The 27,131-nt window shown below is 48.8% G+C and overlaps 1 protein-coding gene and 1 long non-coding RNA gene across 2 annotated transcripts; both read right to left on the reverse strand.

The window, feature by feature from the left end:
- Positions 1–472: 472 nt before the first annotated feature.
- Positions 473–1,657, reverse strand: LOC147960396 (uncharacterized). Its single transcript, XR_015611321.1, has 2 exons — positions 1,069–1,657; positions 473–990 (listed from the first exon to the last, which is right to left on the reverse strand). It is a non-coding gene; the product is annotated as an uncharacterized LOC147960396 (long non-coding RNA).
- Positions 1,658–10,430: 8,773 nt separating this feature from the next.
- Positions 10,431–14,820, reverse strand: LOC125523692 (Leucine-rich receptor-like protein kinase family protein). The gene is made up of 2 exons (XM_048688751.2): positions 11,584–14,820; positions 10,431–11,043 (listed from the first exon to the last, which is right to left on the reverse strand). Exons 1-2 carry the CDS (start codon positions 14,405–14,407, stop codon positions 10,658–10,660), a joined length of 3,210 nt encoding a protein of 1,069 aa, XP_048544708.2. The 5' UTR covers positions 14,408–14,820; the 3' UTR covers positions 10,431–10,657.
- Positions 14,821–27,131: the final 12,311 nt, after the last annotated feature.

The raw sequence follows: 27,131 nt of genomic DNA on the forward strand, positions 1-27,131 counted from the left end.
AAAGCCGAACAAAAAACTAGACAAAAAGGGACAAGGAATAATAACAAAGGAAATAGGAAAGAGGAAAGAGAACAGAATAAAAAAAACAAGAAAGAAGTATGTCAACACAACAGCTGACGGCGGCTGGTTGGTTATCGCGTCAAACTTTGTACCAGGAAGTCCCTAGTTCAAGTCGTTGCTGACGGTGGCTGGATGGGTTAATCTGAGTCGTCCATGTGTTTAGGAGGTGTGCCGAAGCATAAGCGCTAGTTTTAATCCTTCATTGGTTTCGGAACTAAATGCAATACTCACTCTATATCAAAAAATAAGATGTTTTTTGGTTTAGAAATATATAAGGGAAGTGTTAGTTTGCGTCCATGCAGCAGAGGAAATATTTGAGTGAATTGCAGAAAACCACCACATTAGCACATAGGTTTGCAGAAAAGACTCTTTTACGAATTTGGGCCAGAAACCACTGATTTTTGGCCTAATCTTTTGCAAAAGAAACACTGATCGGTCTATTTGAACATTTTAACCATGATTATGACATGTGGGGCCTGTATTTGATGATGTGTCATAACTGTCAGTTCCTGGTATTTTTACAGAGGCACCCTTCAATCTGAAAACAAAAATGCAATTAGGCCCTTGTCATACCCAGCTCAGCCATACTCCGCCGCCGGCCATCCCGCGCTCGTGCGCTGTCGTCCACGCCGATGCCCCGGGGGCGGCGGAGCTCACCGGCGAGGGTTCCTGCTTGGATGCGCCCGTGCTGTGCGCCGCTCCTGCTGCTTGCTCGCCGTCGTTGGCTAGTTGCTCAGACCTCGAGCATGGCCCGCCGCAGAGCCGTCCGTCGCCGCCGTCCTCGTGGCAGCCCGAGCTCGCCGGTAGAAGAACGCATCCGCCTGCCCCTCTGGACCGGCCTCCCCCGCGCGATGAAGCTCCATGGCCTGGAGTTCCTCGGCCATCCCGAGCACCCACCTGGATCTGTCGGGGTCACCCGCGGTCACCCACCTGGAACGCGAGCACAGGGTCGCCGGTCACCGCCAGGCCATGCACGGGTCTGTCGAGGAGGCAGTGGTGCTCGCAAACCTGCGCCCAGGCCGTGCACGGGTCAACCCTCGTGGTCCACTCCTGTCCCAGGGACGCCTGCGGGCAGTACAACCCCGCCAGTTCTGATGACGACTCCAGCAGCTGCTGCGCCACAGCCGTCGCCAATCCTGTGGTTTTCGTCGTCGTCAGCCATGGCCACAGCGCCCAGAGGGGGAAGGGGGCGGCGTGTCACCGTCGGCCGGTGATGCCGCGTCCTCATCGGGCGGTGGTAGGACGGCCGCCAGAGGAGGATGCAGCGGATGGGTCGTACGCGCGGGTGCGCTGCTGGCTTGGGGTCGCCGGCGACGAGGGGCCGTGCTGCGCCGCTGCTTTTCCCGGTGTCCTGGATCCCGTGGACCACGACGGCGAGGACGAGCACGCCCTGGATCTCGGGAGGGAGGGAGTTTCTTAGGGAGATTTTTCCAGAGAGGAAGGAGTTTTTGGCAAAAAATACCTTGTCTAATGAATGTTACGCCACGTCAGCAAATGGTGGCCCCACATGTCATAATCGCAATTAAAATGTCCAAATAGACTGATCAGTGTTTTTTGCAAAAGATTATACTAAAAATTAGTGGTTTCTGGCCTAAATTCGTAAAAGAGTCTTTTCTGCAAACCTATGCGCTAATGTGGTGGTTTTCTGCAATTCACTCGAAATATTTCTACAATCAATATTGATGGTCACCCGTTCATTACTTATTGTGAGACGACATAACTGATATGAGGCTTTTTTTCTACTGAGTTTCTGGAGATGCTCGGTGCAAATTACCATTTTGTTTATTTGGATGCTTGGTGTTCCTTTGTACATGGCACTTCTTATGTATGGGATTTATTTTGCACCTACAACAATCCACCAGGCACCTATAAACTTTCTTTATATTGTTGCCATGTTACTGAATACTCTATAATGGTTTTGCATGTGATTTTATAAATATGTATCAACTCATTTTCATCCTGCAGCAACGCGCGGGTATCATCTAGCTTACAGCGCAAGGCACCTCTAGAAAACAAGTATCCATTTCGATTTGTGAGTGGCAACTGCCCATATCCCACTTCTTCTTTTTTCAACCGGGCTCTCGCCCCTTTCCATGAATCACTTAACGAAAATATTCAGTATAAGTCTCCTAACAGCAACTAGCGATGAATAAACACAAAAACAAGGAGGCAGGAAAGAGGAAAAGCAAGTTGGGGCATTAACAGGAACCCACTAAAGATGCTCGATGTCGAAACATCTGCTTTTTTCTGCAGGGCGAAAACATGTTAACACTAACAACCAGCGAACAAGTAACACACCAAAAGCACAAACTACCACTCAAAGGGCATCAAACCACAGTGAGCAAAAAGAAACCCCCAGCACCAGCGAAATCAGCATGAGGCACACCGCCACAAATCTTCACCCGCGCTGAGCCCCATTAGCATCTTCGATCATGAGTCTCCCCCAAGCAGAAGCACGATCAGCGAGGGATGCGGCAACCTGGACTGGTCTCTTCACACCAACCTGAAAGTCAACTCTATCATCCAGCTTCAGCAGCCCTGCCCAGTACATCATAAACGAACATGCGGTGAAAATGGCTTCCAAGGGAGAACGCACCACGCGCTTCTCAAATGTAACTTTGTTTCGAGTACACCAAATGCCCGAGGATATTGCAGCCAGAATCATCATATACATTTTGCCTCCGGGGAAGAAGCAATAGAGCCAAGATAAACTTTGCCAAATAAATCTGGGACTACAGGAAGCACCAAGAGCCAAACCAAAAAACCCCAGATAGGTCAGCAAAAGAACAAGGAAGAAAAGATCGTTAGCAGTTTATACTTCTCGGCAAAAAGAGCAAGTAGGATCCCCTAACCAATTACGCTTGCATAAATTATCACGCGTAAGGGCAGCATTTTGAAATAGCTGCCATATGAAGATCTTAATCTTCAGGGGGATGCAAGCTTTCCAAATCCATTTGTTATTCGGACCGGATACTTCTCTACTATTTTTGATTTGTCGGTTTTGTTTTATGTCTTTTTGTCAGACTTCTGTGTTTGGATGTGTATATCCTAATTATGTAGAGGTCAGGTTATATCCGTTTGATGTTACATTTTGAGATAATAAAACCGCCCTTTATCGAGAAAAAAGTCTTTTTCCAACCATTCATAAACAGATTTAACGGTAAATCCATATCCCACTTCGTAATATCCCATATTCCATGTCCTTGAATTTCTAAGAGAAGAGGGGGGATATAATACTTTGAAAATTGAGAATTTTAGTGGCTGAATTGTGCTCCCATCTACTCCCTCTTTTAAATATAAGTTTTTTTAAAGATTTCGATACAAACTACATATGAATGTATATAAATATATTTCATGGTGTAGATTCACTCATTTTGCTCCGTTTTTTTAGAAAAGGAGGATGACCCCCGGCCTCTGCATCTGGGAGATGCATGCGGTCACTTTATTGATTATTTTCGATGACCTTACAAAGTATTACAACAATATGCCTGAATCCGTCATCTTGGCAACATATGCCACTACTCCTATCCATATGATGATGGGGCGCTAACTAGGCCAAATACCCAGATCACTCACCTAAGCCTATCATCAAAAGTCAGAAGCCCCAGCCGAGCCACATACCGGTCTGGAGCATAAACTGGTCTGACGCAATCACATGTGTTGTCGCCGCCATCTTCCACAAGTCCATCTTCAGAGCAGATATTGAGGCTTCTACCTTGTCAGACCACCCTGCTATCAACGCCACCATGACGCCAGACAACTACCTCCTTCTGCGCGAGTCCATCACCGCGCATCGGGCGCCGAGTCTCCACTGCGCCACGCCACCGAGATCCGTCGTCATCAATGTGTAGGATGAAGCACCGCTCCACAAAAAAAAACCGCCCACTGGTCCCTCGATCCCGTGTATGCCTTCAAGAATGACGCCTCCAAGGAGGAAACAACGCCAACGTGCCGCTGTCATCCGATCTACTGATCTAGGGTTTCCCCCGGAGGTAGCGGATAGAGGTCTGTAGCTTCTCCACGGCGATGCCTTCAAGAAGGTAATGGCACAAAAGAGTGTCGCCAACGCCGGTCTTGGCATCAAGCCGAGAACGAGATTTTCATCCGGATCCGCTCGAAGAACCTCCATTAAGCATCGTGTACACGGGGCGCCGCCGATCTGAGCCGCCGCACATCGAGCAGGCCGCACCGGCCAGATCCGATCTGTCCGGAAGGCAAACCACGCATGGCGTCGACCCAACCACCAGGCCCTCCATGCCGCCACCGCCGATCCGAGGTCAGATGATCCGTCGCCGCAGATCCGGCCGCCACCGCCGAACGCAGCCAAGGCCGTTGCCCGAAGCAGGCCCGGCCGCCGCACCCGCCACCATCGCCGCCCTCGGCCGAGGCGGCCGCCGCGCCGCCGCCGGTCAAGGCAGGCCCGCCACGCCACCAAGGCCAGATCGGTCGTGCCACCAGATACCGCGGGGCTCCGCACCGCCCCCATGGCGCAGGAGAGAGGGGAGGCCCCCGCCACCGCCGTCAGCCCCCGGGCTATAGGCCGGCGGCGTCCTTCGGCGGCGAAGGAAAGAGGAAAATGAAGAGTAAACTGCAAACTACATATAATACTTTGAAAATTGAGAATTTTAGTGGCTGAATTGTACTCTCATCTACTCCCTCTGTTTCTAAATATAAGTCTTATTAGAGATTTTAACACAAACTACATATGAATGTATATAAATATATTTTAGGGTGTAGATTCACTCATTTTGTTCCGTATGTAGTCCCTTATTGGAATATTAAAAAGACTTAGATAGGAGGGAGTACAATATTCAGTTTGCGCCTACTCGTGAGATATTTTTTCCTGCAATAGGCATGAGATGTTCTGTAAGCAACTCACTAGATCGGGGAGGAATTTAGGGATTCGAATTCGAATTGGGGAAAAGTTCGGTAGCTGGCCACCCAACCACCCTCACAGCTATCCGATTACACCGGCCGAAGCTGTCATTCCAATCCTAGCCCCCTATTACAGGAAGAGATCGATCTCTATTTAAACCAGTTACCGTTAGCTCGATTAACGGGCCAGGCTGTGGTCGTCGAGCCAACGCGGTGGGTTGGTCGCTCGCTTGGGCCGCTGGGCCGGCCCATCTCCTTGATTGAATTCTATCGCGCCATCTTCTGTTGCCGGATCCGCTACAGTCTGCTGATTGGCAATAACTCGTCTCGACTGAACCAGTGGTTCAGTCCTTGTCTTGGCGATGCTGACATCCCCCTCTCATTGTGAACCGGCTTGTCCCCAAGCCGGAGCTCGGGGAAACTCCTGCTTCAACGAATCCAGATCCTCCCAAGTAGCAGTGGCTGGTGTACCGCAACTCCAGAGAATTAAACCCTGCATCACTGTCTTGCGGCCCGACTGACGAACGCGACGATCCAGAACCTGAACAGGCACTTGCAGACTGGCTGTAGGAGAGGGTAACTGTGTTTGTACCCGAGTCGTTGGCGGAATGAACTTCTTGAGCTGAGACACATGAAACACTGGGTGGATGCGACTATCAGGAGGCAACTCCAGTCGGTATGCAACTTCTCCAATTTTGTCGAGTATCTTGTAAGGACCAAAGTACTTGAATGAAAGCTTGTGGTTGGCTCTTCTGACAACTGATGATTGCACGTATGGTTGCAGCTTGAGGAACACGAGATCGTTGGCAGCAAAAACTCGTTCAGTCCGTTTCTTGTCTGCTTGATGCTTCATTCTCTGCTGAACACGCAACAAGTGTTGTTTTACCGATGCAATCATCAACTGTCGGGAGTCCAACCACGATTGGACATCACGGGAGCAATTGTATCAGAAGCAGATATTCCAAAGAACCGTGGAGTCTGCCCATAAATGATTTCAAACGGCGTTTTGTTCAGTGCCGAATGCCAGTTGGTATTGTACCAAAATTCACAAAGCGACAGCCATTTGCTCCATTTAGTAGGATGGGCACTGATGAAACACCGCAAGAAACACTCAATTTGCTGATTTACTCTTTCAGTTTGGCCGTCAGTCTCTGGGTGATATGCTGTACTCATGTTCAGCTCTGCTCCAGTTTTGGAAATAAGCAGTTGCCAGAATGTGCTAGTGAAAACAGGGTCTCTGTCACAGATGATAATCCTGGGCATACCATGCAACTTGTACACATTGTCTAGAAAAGCTTCAGCCACTTTCTGAGCATTGAAGGGGTGTGAGAGAGGAACGAAATGACCATATTTAGAGAACTTGTCAATCACCACAAGTATGCAGTTGTACTGGAAGGATGTAGGAAGACTTGAGATAAAATCCATACACTGTGTCCCAAGCTTTGGAAGGTACTGGCAGAGGAGATAGCAATCCAGGGTACTGAACTCTTTCTGGTTTAGCTTGCTGACACACCAAGCAGGATTGGACTTGAGTTTTGATGAAGGTTTTCATTCCTTGCCACCTGAAGAGGGCGATTATTCTTTTGTATGTGACTGGAAAGCCAGAATGACCCCCAACTGGACTAGCATGAAAGGCTGTAAAAATTTTGAAGTGTAGATCTGCATCAGGCCCAACCCATATACTGTTCTTGTAGCGAAGGAGACCTTGGTGCAGAGAGAACTGTGGTTTAGATGCAGGATCTATGGCCAGTTGTTGTAAAATGTCTTATGTTTTAGGGTCACCATTGTAGCTCTGAACAATTTCCAGCAACCATGTAGGTTGTGCACAAGAAATCTGGAAAAGAACTGTTCCATCAGGAGGTCTCCTGGAAAGTGCATCAGCAGCAGCATTGGTGTTCCCTTGTTTGTACTGAATTGTGTAATTTAAGCCCAGTAACTTAGTTAAACATTTCTGTTGCCAAGGGGTATGCAATCTCTGATCCTGCAGGTGTGCCAAACTCTTGTGGTCAATCTTGATAATAAACTGTTGCATCTGCAAGTATGACCTCCACTGATCTACAGCCAACAGAATAGCCAGGTATTCTTTCTCATAGACTGACAAACCTCTATTCTTGGGTCCCAAGGCCTTGCTAACAAATGCCAATGGGTGACCCTGTTGCATGAGGACAGCTCCAATGCCATATTCACATGCATCAGTCTCCATGGTAAATGGTTTGGAAAAATCTGGCACAGCCAATACTGGAGCAGATGTTAGAGCTTGTTTGAGCACCACAAAGGCCTCTTCAGTAACACTGGTCCATACAAATGGCATCCCTTTCTTGAGAAGTTCAGTGAGAGGTTTGGCAATAATCTCATAGTGCTTAATGAATTTCCTATAGTAACCACTGAGTCCAAGAAAACCCCTGACTTCCTTAACATTAGTTGGAGTAGGCCACTGTTGGACAGCTGTTACCTTGGCAGGATCTGTAGACACACCCTGACCAGAAATGACATGTCCCAAGTAAGCAATTTCCTGTTGAGCAAATGCACACTTTGACATCTTAACTTTCCATTCCTTCTCTTGCAGAATTGTCAGAACCTGAGCAACATGTTCCAAGTTTTCCTCAAATGTTTTGCTGAAAACTAGTATGTCATCAAGGAAACACAGCACACACTTCCTGAGAAGGGGGGGCAGATCAAAGTTTATAGTGCTCTGAAATGTTGCTGGAGCTCCAGTTAAGCCCATGGCAACTACCAGGAACTCAAAGTGGCCATGGTGTGTTTGGAATGCAGTCTTGTACTCTTCCCTTGGAGCTAACCTGATCTGGTGAAATCCAGCTTTGAGGTCCATTTTGGTAAACCAACATGCCTCAGCTAGTTCATCCAACAACTCATCTATAATGGGTACTGGGTATTTGCTCTTCAGGGTTATAGCATTCAGATGTCTGAAGTCAACAACAAGTATCCATTCCCCTTCTTCTTTTTTCTTGACCATGAGGACAGGAGAGGAAAAAGGGCTTTCGCTGGGTCGAATCATTCCCAACGACAAGAGCTCTGCAATTTGCTTCTCTAACTCATCTTTTAACTGGGGAGCAATTTGGTATGGCCTGACAGAAACTGGTCGGGCCCCAGGGATCAGAGGAATGTAATGGTCTTGCATTCGTCTAGGAGGGAGGCCAGTGGAAGGTTGAAAGACTGTAGGAAACTTGTCCAATACTGCTTGCATCTCAGGACAAACTAAAGAAGTTGCAAAACACTGAACGAAGAACAATGATATCACTGTAAGTGCAAAGTCAGCAGGCACCAGGCCTTGCAAAGTAACTGTTCTGCCAGACTGCTGGACTGACATCCACTTCTGAGTCCAGTCTACTTGCATAGGGCTATGTTGAGCCAACCAATCAAGGCCCAAGATGCCATCATAAGTGGACAACTGCAATAGCCGAAAATTAGATGAGAATTCAGCACTACAACAGCTCCATTTGCATTGTTTCAACATCTGAGAACACTGCAATGATGCTCCTCCTGCCACTGTAACAGAAACTGGAGTAGTATCCTGAATATGCCCCAACACAGGAGCAAAAGAGCTGTCGATGAACGAGTGAGTACTGCCTGAATCCACTAAAAATACCATAGTGTGCCCTTGCAACTGAATTTCCAACTGTAAGGACGGAGCATTGGGGTCTTTCCCAACTGCAGCAGTTGACAACCTCATACTGTGAACAGAAACTATCTCTGACTCTGAACTATCTGTCGGGGTGGACTCCATCGACTGAACATGATCAATTAGTTCTTGAACAAAATGCAACTGCACTGTTGATTTACACACGTGGTCACGGGACCATTTTTCTCCACAAACGAAACATAACCCTTTGGACTTGCGGTAAGCGCGCAATGCAGACCACTTGTCGTCAGTTGTTGTTGGTTTCAGAGTGTCAGACTATCGCCGATCTTCACTGACACGGGGTTTTGGGGGAAGAGGAAGTGGAAATGGACCTGATCGCACGCCTGCAGGTGAGTTGATATGGGTTACTCCTTCCCCGAGCTCCTCATGCAGCAAGGCCAAGTCATATGTTGAATCTAGATCCTTAGGCTTCTGAAGCGCCACCGCAACGCGAACCCCTGGTTTGAGTCCTTCGAGGAAGCGGGTAGTGTAGTGCAAGGTGTTGGGGATTTCTTCATATGCGGACAACTGATCATACAAATCGGCGAATCTATCCACATAATCCGCAATTGTGCTGGTTTGGGCTATACGGAAGAGCTGGTGAAGCAGTGTCTGGTGTTGATTTCGGCCGAAGCGACTCTGCAAACTGCAGCAGAATTCAGACCACGAAATGTTTGGCGACTTGCGCTGGACTGATTCCAACCACCGGGTCGCTGTTCCTTCAAATTGGGACGTCGCCAGCGAAATCCATCGGTGCGGCGGAGTATTCCAGAGTTTGAACTGGTCTTCGCATCTGTTCTGCCACAACCTCGGATTCGCACCATCGAATCGAGGGAGATCCGCGCGAACACCAAACGAAAACGCATCAGCAGTATCCGGGTAGCCCGCATCACCGATGGAAGAAGAACGAGCACGGAAAGTGGAATCACGCGCACCTCTGACCGGAGGAGGGACATAAGTGTTATGTGCCTTCCCCCGGTGTTCCTGATCGATGCCAAGGGAGTCGGAGGCGCTGCCGCGACCACTCCCAGCCATCCGTGACGACGAGATCTCGATGCGCCCGGTTTGTTCCCGCGGTCGCTCGCCGCGGACTTGCTCGATCTCGAGGGCGAACTCGTCCCGTACGCTGTCCACCCGCGCCGACAGGAGAGCGTCGAGCGCCGTCGTGTTCGCCTGGATTAGCTTGTCGACAGCTTGGAGAAGGGTGTCGCCGTGCTCCTTGAAGCGCTGGTCCAAGTCGGCGGTGAAATCCGCCCGCAACAGGGCGTAGACGCCGCGCCCGTCCTCGGACAGCTTGTCCATCGCCTCCAATCGCCGCCGATCTCGCCACCGCGTCCCGTGGCGATGTTGCGAAAGCTCCAGGACCGCCGAATCTGATACCAACTATAAGCAACTCATTAGATCGGGGAGGAATTTAGGGATTCGAATTCGAATTGGGGAAAAGTTCGGTAGCTGGTCACCCAACCACCCTCACAGCTATCCGATTACACTGGCCGAAGCCGTCATTCCAATCCTAGCCCCCTATTGCAGGAAGAGATCGATCTCTATTTAAACCAGTTACCGTTAGCTCGATTAACGGGCCAGGCTGTAGTCGTCGAGCCAACGCGGTGGGTTGGTCGCTCGCTTGGGCCGCTGGGCCGGCCCATCTCCTTGATTGAATTCTATCGCGCCATCTTCTGTTGCCGGATCCGCTACAGTCTGCTGATTGGCAATAACTCGTCTCGACTGAACCAGTGGTTCAGTCCTTGTCTTGGCGATGCTGACATGGACACTACTCAGAATCACATCACATCCAAACGAAGTGCGAAATGAAGTGAAGAGTAAACTGTGAACTGGGAGGCACAATGGCGTGGCGTATTGCAAGAGCAAACTAAATAACCGAGAAAATTTCCCATTCAAGTCCCCCAGAACGGGCTACAAACGTCATCTGAAACTGTACAAGAAACCCCTAACCAAAGCTAGCTAGGCAATTATCAAAAACCCTACTCCTTTTTCCTTTCAAATATCATCTCCTCATCTCCCTCCATTTCTCTTCCTGCAGAAGACGCGCCACTGAACCCGCCGCAGCACTGCTCTCGATCGTCAGGCTTCCTGGCTGCCGGGCTTGATGAGCGGCTGCTGCGACGTCTTGGCCCACTCCTCCGGCGGGCTCTTCACCTCCTTGAGGAAGGCCACGACCTCCTTCATGGTCGGCCGCTCCGCCGGCGCCGGGTTCACGCAGAAGATGGCGATGCCCAGCGTCTGCAGCATCTCCTGGACCAGCTGGTCCGGCATGCCGCGCAGCTTGGGGTCCAGGATGTTCACCGCCGGCTCGTAGCTCCCCATCTTCTTCTTGGCCCACTCCACGATGTGGAGGCTGTCGCTGACCATCGGCTCGATGGCGCTCCGCCCGCTCAGGATCTCCAGCAGCACCACGCCGTAGCTGTACACGTCGCTCTTCTCGGTGATGTTCGCCGTGTAGCCGTACTCTGAAATGAAAAAGGCAAATGTCAAACCATTGGGTCCTCTAACTGAAATTATCTTCTATTTTACTTAGTAGTTAGTAGAATAATAATTGTAGTTTGTATTGCTACACTTCAGTATAATTACACAAATCAAGACAGTGATGTGCTAAGCATTGGAATCAACAGCATGAAGTCAACTTGCTTCAGTGAAGAAGGATGCTTGTGATGTGAGAAACTCTAGCAGCTTGTGATGTGCTACACTTCAGTATATTGTTGTAGTACTACTGTCCAAGGACAATGTCAGTTAATACCTAGTCAATCCAACTCACCGGCTTGAACTATAAGCAATCGACATGGTCATGGATGAAGAACCATGTTAACTCGTTAAGCTTACTAGAAGCAACCACAGGTCAAAGATTCTTGCATAGGTAACAGCACTACCCCAATAAGTGACAGAGCTGTGAGATCAATTGGTGAATGCACACTACCATGTATACAGTTCTAGATGCTGAAGAGAGTAAGGAACTGTAAAAGCAAAAACACAAATTAATAGAAGTCACTTGCCTGGAGCAATGTATCCGTAAGAACCGGCGATGCGCGACATGGCGTGATGATAGTTGGGGGAGTTCATTAGCTTGGCCAGCCCAAAGTCGGCCAAGTAGGCCTCATACTTCGAGTCGAGCAGTATGTTGTTGCACTTGACATCCCGGTGGAGTATCGCCGGGACGCAGTCATGGTGCAGGTAGGACAGCCCCTGCGCCGCCCCGACCGCGATCTTGTACCGTGTGTCCCAGTCCAGGCTCCTGTTCTCGCTGAGGAGCTCCTGCAGATTACCATTGGGGACGTAGTTGTAGAGCAAGAGCTTGACAGACTTGTTCGAGCAGTAACCGAGCAGCTTGACAATGTTCCGGTGCCTGATGTGACCCAGTATCTGAATCTCGGCGGCGAACGCGTCGATCGGCTCCTCCTTGGTCGTCTTCCAGAGCTTCTTCACGGCGATGATGTCGCCGTTGGGCATCTCCGCTCTGTACACGACCCCCGAGCAGCCTTTGCCGATCACATTCTCATCCTTGAGGCACTCCAGGATGCTGTCCACGCAGAAGTTGAGCTTCTGGAACGGCGTGAACGTCCACGGGTAGGAGAAGTCGTTGCCGCCGGCGGCCGACAGGCTCGTCGCCTTCTCGCCCTCGAGCCTCCTGCTTCTGTTGAACAGGATCCAGACCACCACAAGCAAGAGAGTGATCGAGCCTAAAATGGCGCAGACGAGGATCACTGTCCTGACGGTCTTGAGTGTGGTCCGGCGAACCATGTCTGACGCACAGATGTGCCCGTCGTAGGACTCGCACAGGCTGGGATTGCCGGCGTAGGAGTTCGACGACAGCGTCTTGAAGAACGGCGTCACGGGGATGGCGCCGGAGAAGTTGTTGAAGGAAATGTTGAGGGACGTCAGGCTGGTGAGCGCCCCGAGCACCGAGATGCTGCCGTGCAGGCCATTGCTTGACAGGTCGAGCGACTGCAGCTGCGTCAGGCCGGACATCTCCTCCGGCAGCTCGCCGGCGAACCTGTTCCCGCTCAGGTCCAGGCTGATGCTCAGGCTTGACAGCGCGCCGATCTCCGGCGGTATCGCGCCGGAGAAGCTGTTGTTGCTCAGGTCCAGCATGGTCAGCTTCTGCAGGTTCTGAACCGACCTGGGCAGTGGCCCGGAGAGCATGTTCCTGCTGAGGATGAGCTTGTTGAGGTAGCTGAAGTTGCCGAAGCTCGCCGGCATCTCGCCCGTGAGGTTGTTCATGCTGAGGTCAAGCTGCTCCAGGTTCATGAGCGCCCCGAACTGCGGCGGGATGGGCCCCGTGAAGCTGTTGTTGTGCACGTCGAGCAGCTCCAGCACCGTGATGTTGGCGAGCTCGGCGGGGAGGTGTCCGGTGAACCTGTTCGAGTAGAGGTCCAGGAACACCAGGTTCTGCAGCTTGCCGATCTCCCTGGGTATCTCGCCGGCGAGCAGGTTCTCGCCGAGCCGGAGCCGGACCAGCGACACGCAGTCGGCGACGCTCGGAGGAAGCGGCCCCGACAGCGCGTTGCCGAGCAGGAGCAGCTTGCTGAGCTTCTGGAGCCCGAAGACCTCGTCGGGGATGCCGCCGGTGAGCCGGTTCTTGGACAGGTCCAGCGCGTACAGCTCGGTGCAGTCGCCCAGCGACGGCGGTATGGAGCCGGACAGCGCGTTGCCCCAGAGGAACAGCACCTGCAGCGCCTTGAGCTCCCCGAGCTGCGCCGGTATCTCCCCGGAGAGGCCGTTCTTGTCGAGCTGCAGGGCGGTGAGGCTGCTGCAGTTGCTGAGCACCGCCGGTATGCGCCCCGTGAGCTGGTTGTCCGACAGGTGGAGCTGCTCGAGCGCGCCGAGACGCCCGAGCGCCCCCGGCACCTGGCCCGAGAGCCGGTTGCCCGATAGGTCGAGCACCACCAATGCCGAGCAGTTGGAGAGCTCCGGCGGGATCTTCCCGGAGAGGGCATTGCCCCAGAGCAGCAGGCTGGTGATCTTCTGCAGCCTCCCGAGCTCGGGCGGTATCGGCCCGGAGAGCTTGTTCATGTGGAGGTAGAGGTTGCGCAGCTCCACGCACCCGCCGAGCGCCGCCGGCACGGGGCCGGACAAGCCGGTGTCATACAATGCCAGCGTCTGGAGGTTGACGAGGTTGCCGAGCTCCTCCGGGATGGGGCCAGACAGACCGGTGGCCGCGCCGCCGAAGACGGTGAGGTTGGAGAGCGCGCCGAGGGAGGCCGGAATAGGGCCCGACAGCCCCGGGTTGCCCCCGACGCGGAGCTGCTGGAGCGCGGTGAGCGCGCCCAGGGACGCCGGGATGGTGCCGTTGAAGAGGTTGTCCTGGACGCAGAGCACCTCGAGCGCGGAGAGGTTGGCGAGGGAGCGCGGGATGGCACCCGTAAAGCGGTTGGAGTTGAGGAACAGGTACTGGAGCCCGGAGAGCGCGCCGAGCTCGCCGGGGATGGCGCCGTAGAGCGCGTTGGACGAGAGGTCGAGCACGCGGAGCGCGGCGAGCGACGCGTAGGACGGCGGGATGGTCCCGGAGATGTTGCAGGTGGAGAGGTTGAGCAGCTGGAGCGAGGAGAGCGAGGCGAGCGGCGGCGGGAGGGCGGAGAGGTTGAGGAAGGTGTTGGGCAGGGAGAGCGACACCACCCGGCTCTGCGGCGAGCAGGTGACCCCCTGCCACGAGCAGGGGGTCGCGGCCGACGGGTCCCAGGACGGCAGCACCGGCGACGGCGCCGCCGGGAGCAGCGACAGCAGCGCCCGGCCGTCTGACGACAGCGCCGCGGCCGGCCGGAGCGCGAGCGCGGTCAGCAATAGCGCCACCGCCAAGAACCACCCGCGCCGGTGCGCCATTCCCGCTCCGGCGATCAAGAAACCCACCCAAAAAAGTCTGAAACGAGCGCTTCTTTCCTTCCTCCCCCCCGCCTATCCGATCAGCAGCGGCGGCACGGCGTGGGCGAGCTGGAGCTCACCGCCGCATGGGGCCGGGAAGCCCTCTCGGTGGCTAGTGGGAGGGGGCGGGGCGATGGCGGGGCATGTGGGAGTGGAGTGCGGGGCAGTGAGGTGGCGGGGGAGGGGGAGCTTTGCGTCGAGCTGGTGCTTGCTTGAGCCGCACCCAAGACGCATATGGAGGCGGGGGAGGAGGTGGCCGGGAGCGGAGACGCTGCTCCCTGTCTGGCTCCCTGCCCGGCTCTTTTGAACACGCGCACACACTCTCTCTCTGTCATCGGCTGTGTGCGGGTGTACTATTTTTATGAGCTTTGGGTTAGCTTAAACCCTTGAATTGGGGTTAGTGGTGGTGGTAAAACCTCGCTTGTCCTCGTCTTATCTGCGCTTCTTGGGCGCGGCGAGTATTTAATGGTGGCTACGGGTGGTCTCCTCCACTAGGTCGGGGGCTAGAGCTAGCTGGTAATGTAGTGTCACTGCTGCTGAGTGCACTTGTTTAACTGCAATTTTCGTCCCGTGTTGCTTGCCTCTAGCTGGTAATTTACGTGAGATCAACAAAAAGTTAATCATATTTAGACATTTTAAAAAAATATGAAAATATTTGACAACATTCATGTCGGGCATATATACAACCCCAAACATCAACTCAAAACTCGATGCACATTTAGAGATTCAAAAAAGACATTCGAATGTGAACGGTAGCAGCTTCGGGTGAATAGTACATTGACACTACTCACATCTGATTTTATCGTTTTTGTTTCTATTAATGTAAGTTGAAAGAACTTTTTGAGGTTGCATATCAAACATTGATGTGTGTCTACAAAAGTTTTGAGAATGTTTGAACATGTATTTGTTTTCCAAAAATATTGATCTCGTAGATTTCACCTAATGCCAGATCTCACATAAGTCTTCCCCAGAGAAAGTGTGTTTATTGTGCGGTCCAAAGCTTGTGCGTACTCGTAGTATGTTCGAGCTCCCCCAAACCACTTCTAAGTTCGACAGCAGTTTATGAAATTTCAGACATTTGTCCATGTTCACAGACATTTTATGTATCGTTAGATGACAAAGAGTGTCCTGACCTTCTGCCCCTGGACATTTACAGGCGATTTTGTGCACGCGTTGGAGATGTCCTTACATTTTGGCACAATGCAACAATCAGCTCGATAGTAAGCAAAAGAAGGAAGAACCTTTTGGTCGCCAAAATTTCTTTCCCATTTTTCGTACAAAATATTAGACTGTCTATTAGAATAAGGTTTGTCCGGTTCCAATGAGTAAGGGCGATGACGGCGATGCGTCTTGGGCTCGATTCAGTGTTTATAGTCGTAGTTGGGTGCTCTATAGATATGGATGGAATTTTTTAGTGATTCTTGTGTTCTTTGTACTACCATGAACTTTGATAGATAGATTGAAAGTTTTTGTGAATTGAGTCGTAGCTTAGATGGTTAGGTTCTTTGTGCTGAAATCAAATCCACGAGGGTTCAAGTTCTAGACTTGGCAAAGATGTTTGTTCAATGAGAAAAGACGCTTCCTTCCACTACAAAGATGTTTGTGATCGCATTTTTCTGGATTTAATTTCAAGTCTTCCAGTGATGTGCGTTCACTGAGAGAAGACGTTTCCTTCCACTACAAAGATGTTTGTGACGACCTCATCAATCTCAAGATGTTGTGCAAGTTCAGTATCTCGGAGGTGCTCGTAGGGATACGGAGTGCGTATGCGTTATGCTAAAACAAACTTGCATGTAGTCGTCGTTAGGTGGTCCACGGACGTGGTTCTAATTTTGATTGCCTCTGGTGTTCTTTGTATAACCATGATTGAAGATGAATACTTCCTACCTCCGGAAATACTTGCCGAAGAAATGAATGTATTCGGACATATTTTAGTTTTATATACATTTATTTTTATTCATTTTCACGACAAGTAATTCCGGGCGAAGAGAGTAGATTGAAAGTTTCTCAAGAAAATCAGAGGTTTTTTTAAATACTAACGCCGTTTTTTAGCGGTTCATTTAACGGTGCCCCCAAAAAGTGCTTGTGCTCAAAATGCCCGCGTGTACGGGGAGATCACTACGTACGTACCGTGACAAGCATGTGAGAACCGCGCTAGTGACAAGGGCCGTGTGGGATTGCGTCGGGATAAATAACGCGCGCCTAGGACCAGGCGCCGCGCCACGTGACGACATAGCGCCGCGCCCTCCTCTTGTCCCGTCTCCGTCTCCGTCTCCCCCCTCCTCCTCCTGCTCCGGCCCGGCCAAACGACGACGGCTTTCCTTTCCTTTGCTGCTCCTTTTAACCAAAGCATCTCATGTCATGACCAAACGTCCTTTCGATCGCTAGTACGTACTCTACTCCTAGCACGGGTCAAAGAAAGAAACGGCGTTGCTTGGCTGCCACGAGTAATTATTGGCAATCATCGATTTTGTTTGGTTTGGTTCGGCCACGCAAAACATGGAGTGCCAGTACTGCTGGATGTTTCTGGCCGTGTTCTACCGCTGCTGAGGAGCCCCGGGAAATAGGGGTCGTCGTATCGTCCATTTCCATGGGCGCCTGCCTGCGCGAATGCACAAAACAATATAGTACTGGCCAAAGAACCGGGCCACTTGATACTCAAGTTCCCAAATTGATCTTCTCTGAGCTGATAACGTGGAATTCTAAAATTTGCAGAATGAGCATTACTACTCCGTAGAGAAAAAAAGGAGGTACAGGAACACAAGAAGAGCTGCCAACCCCTCTCACTAACACGTCACTACCAACCCTCCGCCGCCTCCACTCATCCCAACCCGAGAACGTATCAAGTGCACCGGTGCAGTTGGTGCCACGGATGCACCGTTGGCTTTTCAACCATTGGATATGGAGACAATGGATCAGATTTGGTCATATGTTGGACTACATCATTTGTACAGAAGCAATCTTATAGCCTATTGAATTAGACCTACGAAAATTTTTATGTAAAGAGTAATGTGGGTTGGTTTTGATTGGATTGCACTAGGCCCCATCCTGAAAATCAGGGAAGATATTAGTGGAATGAGGGAAGGAGACTTCCTTTTCGTAACTAATTTACGTAGTTATCCATAGGTATAGCATTTTTGCTCACCTCATACTCTCCCATCATGGGTTTACCTTTTTGCCCTAACACTAAAATTATCATATATTTTGATTCAAATGTTCGATTTCAGACCCGCTTTGACCGTCATTTTTTTGTTCACGAGATCTTTGAAACAAGATCAATGTTGAGTATGGTTTTAATTATTCATTTTCTTTTTGCTCTTTGAAACTTGACTAGGAACTTATTTCATTTGGGACAAAGGCATATGTGTGTGGGACCGGTGTGTGGAGGGAGAAGCAGTGTTGCAAATTATAAAATACTCCCTTTGTAAAGAAATATAAGAGCGTTTAGGTCACTACTTTGGTGATCTAAACGCTCTTATATTTCTTTACGGAAAGAATACATGTAAGTTTCAGTAAAAAATCCGACGTTGATCTTGTTTCGAAAGTAACAAAATGAAAAATATATTCAAAGTTTATCTTGTTTCGAACATCTCGTCAAACAAAAGCTGAATTCAGGTGTATGAATCAACATGTGGCCATGTTTATGTTTGACGAAAGAAATTAAGAACATTGATCCAATAATGAAAAAGAAATCCATATCAAAAAATGTGATGGAGAGAGGGTGGAGTATGGGTTGATGCATAACATGGGGTCTTCCTTTTAAATGTTCCACCAATCTATCTTCCAACTTGCTCTCATCTATCGGATTGATGTTGTAGCCTTCATTTCTTGGATCCAACATTCATGATGAAAATAGTTATCATGCTTTCGAGTTGGATATGTGCGCTACCTTCTTGAAGACTTTGCAAGAATAGCGACTTAGTCATAGGAGTTTTTTGTCACTTGAAATGGGCGAAACTTTATTACCCATTTCATGTCTTTGTTTGTTGGATGTCTTTAATTCATTCCATTGCATCTTATTTTGGTAACATGTCTGTCTGCATCTACGGATGTAGAGACCGGGGGGCCGGGGGATTTCTATTTTCGAAACAAACAAAGTTATACTACAGAGGCAAGTTAGACCCCCCTCCACCCAGCGAGAATGAGGTGTATTTATTTATTTCAAGATTTTTTTTCGTAAATTACGTGTGAGTAAGACTGTATTGTGTTATTTGTAACTTCTGTAGGTGTAATGATCCCACCTTTGAGTATGAGTACATTTGTGTTTGTCACACTTTTGTGAGTAAGAGTGGTGTTTGAGGAGTGAACCCAACACCAATCCAAAAATTACAATAAGTATACAATGTTTTAAGAATTTATGCTCATAATAATTCCATGATTTAGGCTCATCTATTAAATTCATTTTAATTTTATATGGATTATTCCACTCTATTGAAATAGCAACTGATTTCTACATGCCGCCTTTTGCTTTATCACTCATACTGTGTCATTTCATGATTTGTTTGAATTACTATTAACTTTATATGGATTATTCCATTCCATAGAAATAACATCTGATTTCTACATGCCGCCTTACTGTTAGTCCAAATTTTGTCTTCACGAATCAAACAATGCCCCCCCCCCCTACACTTTTGGGCGGAAGGAGCGAGTACAACTTACCAAAAAGTCCATCAAGATAGCCTAAATGCAGTTTTGATAAGGAAGAATTACTTTTTGTGTAAATAGGCCCATCCATTTCACATTGTCGCAACACAGTAAAGATACAAATCCCTTTGTTCACTATTACTCCCTCCGTCACAGTTTAGAAGGCACATTTAAATTTGCGTGTGTTTCCACAATGGACAAGGTTTAGGACGCACTGTATTTATTTCTAGTAGCTAATTAGTACTTCGATATACTATTTATATATGCATGCGTAGTGTGAATGCTATTTTTTAGCCCATCCCACAACCAATAGATAACCACCTAGGTCCCAGAGAATTTCCAAGCACGCCTTCTAAATCGTGACGGATGGAGTATTAAACTCGGAATATCAAACCCTGTAATATTGATATTGGACGACTATATTCGGACACCGGAATGGTTCCGAGGGTCATCGGATATATACCGGAGTACTGAGGGGTTACCGGAACCCCCCCGGAGGTTAATGGACCTCATGGGCCCAATTGGTGGAAGAGGAGAGGCGGCCAAGAGGCACCCACGCGCCCCTCCCCTCCCAAGTCCGAATTGGACTAGGAAGGGGGTGCCCCCCCCTTTCCTTTCTTCCTCTTCCTCCTTCCCTCTCCTCTCCTACTCCAACATGGAAAAGGGGGGGTCCTACTCCCGGTGGGAGTAGGACTCCTCATGGGGCGCGCCAAGGGTGGTCGGCCCCCTCCCCCTCCTCTACTCCTTTATATACGGGGAGGCAGGCACCCCCTAGAGACACAACAATTGATCTCTTGGATCTCTTAGCCGTGTGCGGTGCCCCCCTCCACTATAATCCACCTCGGTCATATCGTAGCAGTGCTTAGGCGAAGCCCTGTGTCGGTAGAACATCATCATCGTCACCACGCCGTCGTGCTGACGGAACTCTTCCTCAAAGCTCAGCTGGATCGAAGTTCGAGGGACGTCATCGATCTGAACGTGTGCTGAATTCGGAGGTGCCGTACGTTCGGTACTTGGATCGGTCGGATCGTGAAGACGTACGACTACATCAATCGCGTTGTGCTAACGCTTCCGCTTTCGGTCTACGAGGGTACATGGACGACACTCTCCCCTCTCGTTGCTATGCATCACCATGATCCTGTGTGTGCGTAGGAAAATTTTAAAGTTACTACGTTCCCCAACAGTAGCATCCGAGCTAGGTTATATGCGTAGATGTTATATGCACGAGTAGAACACAAGTGAGTTGTGGGCGATACAAGTCATACTGCTTACCAGCATGTCATACTTTGGTTCGACGGTATTATTGGATGAAGTGGCCCGGACCGACATTACGCGTACGCTTACGCGAGACTGGTTCTATCGACGTGCTTTGCACACAGGTGGCTGACGGGTGTCAGTTTCTCCAACTTTAGTTGAACCAAGTGTGGCTACGCCCGATCCTTGAGAAGGTTAAAACAACACTAACTTGATAAGCTATCGTTGTGGTTTTTGATGCGTAGGTAAGAGCGGTTCTTGCTCAGCCCGTAGCAGCCACGTAAAACTTGCAACAACAAAGTAGAGGACGTCTAACTTGTTTTTGCAGGGCATGTTGTGATGTGATATGGTCAAGGCATGATGCTAAATTTTATTGTATGAGATGATCATATTTTGTAACCGAGTTATCGGCAACTGGCAGGAGCCATATGGTTGTCGCTTTATTGTATGCAATGCAATCGCCCTATAATTGCTTTACTTTATCACTAAGCGGTAGCGATAGTCGTAGAATCAATAGTTGGCGAGACGACAATGATACTATGATGGAGATCAAGGTGTCGCACCGGTGATGATGGTGGTCATGACGGTGCTTCAGACATGGAGATCACAAGCACAAGAGGATGATGGCCATATCATATCACTTATATTGATTGCATGTGATGTTTATCTTTTATGCATCTTATCTTGCTTTGATTAACGGTAGCATTATAAGATGATCTCTCACTAAATTATCAAGGTATAAGTGTTCTCCCTGAGTATGCACCATTGCGAAATTTATTCGTGCTGAGACACCACGTGATGATCGGGTGTGATAGGATCTACGTTCAAATACAACGGGTGCAAAACAGTTGCAAACGCAGAATACTCAGGTTAAACTTAACGAGCCTAGCATATGCAGATACGGCCTCGGAACACTGAGACCGAAAGGTCGATCGTGAATCATACAGTAGATATGATCAACATAGTGATGTTCACCATTGAAACTAGTCCATCTATGGTTTAGTTGATTTGGATCGCGTGATCACTTAGAGGATTAGAGGGATGTCTATGTAAGTGGGAGTTCTTAAGTAATATGATTAATTGAACTTAAATTTATCATGAACTTAGTACCTGATAGTTTCTTGCTTGTCTATGTTGATTGTAGATAGATGGCTCGTACTGTTGTTCCGTTGAATTTTAATGCATTCCTTGAGAAAGCAAAGTTGAAAGATGATGGTAGCAATTACACGGACTGGGTCCGTAACTTGAGGATTATCTTCATTGCTGCATAGAAGAATTACGTCCTGGAAGCACCACTGGGTGCCAGGCCTGCTGCAGATGCTGCTGACAACGTTAAGAACGTTTGGCAGAGTAAAGTTGATGACTACTCGATAGTTCAGTGTTCCATGCTTTATGGCTTAGAACCAGGACTTCGACAACATTTTGAACGTCATGGAGCATATGAGATGTTCCAGGAGTTGAAGTTAATATTTCAAGAAAATGCCCGGATTGAGAGATATGAAGTCTCCAATAAGTTCTATAGCTGCAAGATGGAGGAGAATAGTTCTGTCGGTGAACATATACTCAAAATGTCTGGGTATCATAATCACTTGACTCAACTGGGAGTTAATCTTCCTGTTGATAGTGTCATTGACAGAGTTCTTCAATCACTGCCACCAAGCTACAAAAGCTTCATGATGAACTATAATATGCAAGGGGTAGATAAGACAATTCCCGAGCTCTTCGCATGCTAAAGACTGCGGAGGTAGACATCAAAAAGGAGCATCAAGTGTTGATGGTCAACAAGACCACTAGTTTCAAGAAAAAGGGCAAAGGGGAGAAGAAGGGGAACTTCAAAAAGAACAGTAAGCAAGTTGCTGCTCAAGAGAAGAAACCCAAATCTGGACCTAAGCCTGAAACTGAGTGCTTCTACTGCAAGCAGACTGGTCACTGGAAGCGGAACTGCCCCAAGTATTTGGCGGATAAGAAGGATGGCAAGGTGAACAAAGGTATATGTGATATACATGTTATTGATGTGTACCTTACTAATGCTCGCAGTAGCACCTGGGTATTTGATACTGGTTTTGTTGCTAATATTTGCAACTCGAAACAGGGACTACGGATTAAGCGCACATTGGCTAAGGACGAGGTGATGATGCGTGTGGGAAATGGTTCCAAAGTCGATGTGATCGCAGTCGGCACGCTACCTCTACATTTACCTTCGGGATTAGTTTTAGACCTGAATAATTGTTATTTGGTGCCAACGTTAAGCATGAACATTATATCTAGATCTTGTTTGATGCGAGATGATTATTCATTTAAATCAGAGAATAATGGTTGTTCTATTTATATGAGTAATATCTTTTATAGTCATGCACCCTTGAAGAGTGATCTATTCTTAATGAATCTCGATAGTAGTGATACACATATTCATAATATTGAAGCCAAAAGATGCAGAGTTGATAATGATAGTGCAACTTATTTGTGGCACTGCCATTTAGGTCATATTGGTGTAAAGCGCATGAAGAAACTCCATAGTGATGGACTTTTGGAACCACTTGATTATGAATCACTTGGTACTTGCGAACCGTGCCTCATGGGCAAGATGACTAAAACGCCATTCTCCGGAACTATGGAGCGAGCAACAGATTTGTTGAAAATCATACATACAGATGTATGTGGTCCGATGAATGTTGAGGCTCACAGCGGGTATCGTTATTTTCTCACCTTCACAGATGATTTAAGCAGATATTGGTATATCTACTTAATGAAACTGTAACGCCCTCGATGCGGCTATATCTCCTACGTGTCGAAGCACGACTTAGAGGCATAACCGCATTGAAAGCAATGTCGCAAGTGAGGTAATCTTCGCAAACAACCCATGTAATATAAATAAAGGGGAAAAGATACATAGTTGGCTTACACTCGCCACGTCACACAAATACATAAATAGCATTACATTCATCCAATACACTCATGGTCCGACTACGGTACCAAAATAAAGATCAACCCCCAAATGCGACAAAGTCCCCGATCGCCCCAACTGGGCACCACTACTGATCATCTGGGAAAGACACATAGTAACAACGAGAGTCTTCATCGAACTCCCACTTGAGCTCGGTCATATCATCTGGAACGGTATCATCGGTCCCTGCATCTAGTTTTGAAAGGAATCTGTGAGTCATGGGGACTCAATCTCACACCCTCGTGATCAAGACTATTTAAGCTTATAGATAAGGCAAAGGTATGAGGTGGAGCTGCAGCAAGCGACTAGCATATATGGTGGCTAACATATTCGCAAAAGAGAGCGAGAAGAGAAGGCAAAAGCACGGTCGAACAACTATGCTCAAGAAGTGATCCTAAAACAACCTACGTCAAGCATTACTCCAACACCGTGTTCACTTCCCGGACTCCGCCGAGAAGAGACCATCACGATTACACACACGGTTGATGCATTTTAATTAAGTTAAGTTTCATCTTATCTACAACCGGGCATTAACAAATTCCCATCTGCCCATAACCGCGGGCACGGATTTCAAAAGTTCAAATCCCTGCAGGGGAGTCCCAACTTAGCCCATCACAAGCTCTCACGGTCAACGAAGGATATTCCTTCTCCCAAGACAATCCGATCAGACTCGGCATCCCGGTTACAAGACATCCTCGACAATGGTAAAACTAAACCAGCAACACCGCCCGAATATGCCGACAAATCCCGATAGGAGCTGCACATATCTCGTTCTCAGGGCACACTCAGATGAGCCAGACGTCGGGTAGGCCAGCCCAGAGTTGCCCCTGGTAGCCCCGGAAATCGCTCAGTTGGACCAACACTTAGAGAAGCACTGGCCCGGGAGGTTAAAATAAAGATGACCCTTGAGTCCGTGAAACCCAAGGGAAAAAGGCTAGGTGGCGAATGGTAAAACCAATGTTGGGCATTGCTGGAAGAGTTTTATTCAAGGCGAACTGTCAAGGGGTTCCCATTATAACCCAACCGTGTAAGGAACGCAAAATCCGGGAACATAACACCGATATGACGGAAACTAAGGCGGCAAGAGTGGAACAAAACACCAGGCATAAGGCCGAGCCTTCCACCCTTTACCAAGTATATAGGTGCATTAAGATAAACAAGATAATATTGTGATATCCCAACAATAAACAATGTTCCAACAAGGAACGATCTCCAATCTTCACCTGCAACTAGCAACGCTATAAGAGGGGCTGAGCAAAGCGGTAACATAGCCAAACAACGGTTTGCTAGGACAAAGTGGGTTAGAGGTTTGACATGGCAATTTGGGAGGCACGGTAAGCAAGTGGTAGGCATCGTAGCATAGGCATAGCAAAAGAGCGAGCATCTAGCAAGCAAAGATAGAAGCGATTTCGAGGGTATGGTCATCTTGCCTGCAAAGTTGTTAGAGTTGCCTTGATCCTCGTAAGCGGGCTCAACGGGTTCCTCGTTCATGAACTCGTCTCCCGGCTCTACCCAAGCAAGAACAACAAGCAAAAGAACACAATCAACCACGTGCAATGCTCAAGCAACATGATGCAAACATGGTATGCTATGCGGGATGCGATATGTGATGCATATGCAAGATTTGCAAAGGAATGATTGAACCTGGCCTCAACTTGGAAATCGAAGAGTGCCACTGGAAATATGAGGTGATTTCGGTTGAAATCTATATAAAGATCACCGGAATCGGATGCACAGTTTGGAAATGGAAAGCAAAACAAATATGGCACCGGTCTGCGATAATCAGCAAGTGACCAACTAAATGCATCAAGATAAATATGCTACAACACTCAAATATGACAACAAAATACATGGCAGGGATCCACTCATGGAGCTTGACAAAAGATGAACACTGAGCTACGGCTAAATCATCCATTAACCGGTTCAAACAAGCATGGCAAAAGTGCAAATGATAACAGGATTCAGACTTGGTGAAATTAACACAAATCTGGAATTTATCAGCAGGAAGCAATCTTTAGAGCATGTAAACTACATGCTACGCGAACATACCATGGCAAAGAAAGGCATGGCATGAAGCTACTCAAAGCACTTAACAAAAGTCCCTTAGTGACCTTGAGCCAAAAGGGACCAGAAAATACAATTGCAAGCATGTGAACATAGCAAAAACACAAACAGATTCAGACTTAGTGAAAAACTGGAGCATGCAAATCAGTCAACGAGTAGGCATGTTTACGAGCTCGATGCACTCACTACAGAGCATTGCATGACAATATAAGCATACACCCATCAAGAAGACATGGCATAGAAGCTAGACATGGCAAGAACAACACATAGCGTGCACGGATCAATAGCAACATCCTCGGCAAAATCGCTAAACATGTCAACAATCTGCCAGGATCATTTTATAGCAAAAGTAGAGCTCGATTGACTGAAGCTAGGGTGCTCCATAAATTCAAACAAAGTCATGGATGAATAGAGCACCACAATATTATCAAAACATCCTTACTGATCATTCTCAAAAGATGCACGGGTCACTAGGAAACAACATGAACATATGGCATAACAACAAAATCAGGACAAGGACTTGGTGAAATTCTAAGTCCCTGAAATCAGCATCAACGATTACGCTACTTTGCATGCTTGTGCTAGTCACCATAAACATCACAAAAATACATGGCAAGCACCCCTGCAAAGATGGCATGGCATTCATCAAAACACATGTAGAGCTCAGGATCATAGCATGCACACATTAATCATGGCAAAAATGACAAAAGGCCATTTGCTCAAACAGATCTGGCAAATTCATCACATAGCCCTCTTCCAACAGCATTTCGGGCAACAATATGAGCTCAAATGAAAATGATGCAATGAGATGAAATGATGTACTCGTCGAGACGAACATTTTGATATGCTACACGCATGAATCGGAGCTACGGATGCAGAGTTATGGCATGTCAAAGTATGCAAATTAGCTAGGGTTTTGGGGGAAAAGTCAACCCTCAAAGTGGATCCAGATCTGGATCGGCTGGAGTTACTGTAGCAGGGCACGACTCCCGAGGTTTGCCGGAGACGGGGATGACGCCGTACTTGGAGGAGAGGAGGCGCCGCGGTGGAGGTGGCCGGAGGTGGGGCGACGCCGGGCGCGGGGCGGCGCAGGAGCTTGGCGGTGCGGGTCGGCGAGGTAAGTGCGGCGGGGCGGCGTTCGAGGCGGCGGAGGCAGCCAGCAGCGGCGGCGCGGCGGCCGGCCGAGCGAAGCGGCGATGGCGGCGGGCGGCGGCGCGCGGATGGGCTTGGGGGGCCCGAGCTGCGCTCGTCGGGCCGGCGGCGGAGGGAGTGGCGGTGCGCCACGTGTCGAGCCCTCAGTGGCGCGGGGCGGTGTCCGACGCGACGGCAGACATGTCCGGCGGCGGCGCGAGCAGGATTTTAGGGTTAGGGTGGTTTTGGATCCGGAATTTCGGAGGAGGGGCTAGTTTTATAGGTAGAGGGAGTTAGGAAGCTCCAAATGAAGTGCGGTTGGCGGCCACGCGATCGTGATCGAACGCTCTAAATGATGGGAGAGGTTTAGGTGGGTTTTGGACCAGTTTGGAGGGGTGTTGGACTGCAACACACACGAGGCCTTTTCGGTCCCTCGGTTAACCGTTGGAGTATCAAACGAAGTCCAAATGGCACGAAACTTGACAGGCCATCTACCGGTAGTAAACCAAGGCCGCATGACAAGTCTCGGTCCAATACGGAAATGTTTAATGCCCACAAACGAAAAAGGGGTAGAAAGGACCACCGGAGGAGATAGGAGCGCCGGAATGCAAAACGGACAACGGGGAAAATGCTCGGATGCATAAGACG

This window comes from Triticum urartu, chromosome 7A (assembly GCF_056163025.1).
Source record: "Triticum urartu cultivar PI428250 chromosome 7A, HENAU_Tu73, whole genome shotgun sequence".
NCBI classification, from domain to species: domain Eukaryota; kingdom Viridiplantae; phylum Streptophyta; class Magnoliopsida; order Poales; family Poaceae; genus Triticum; species Triticum urartu.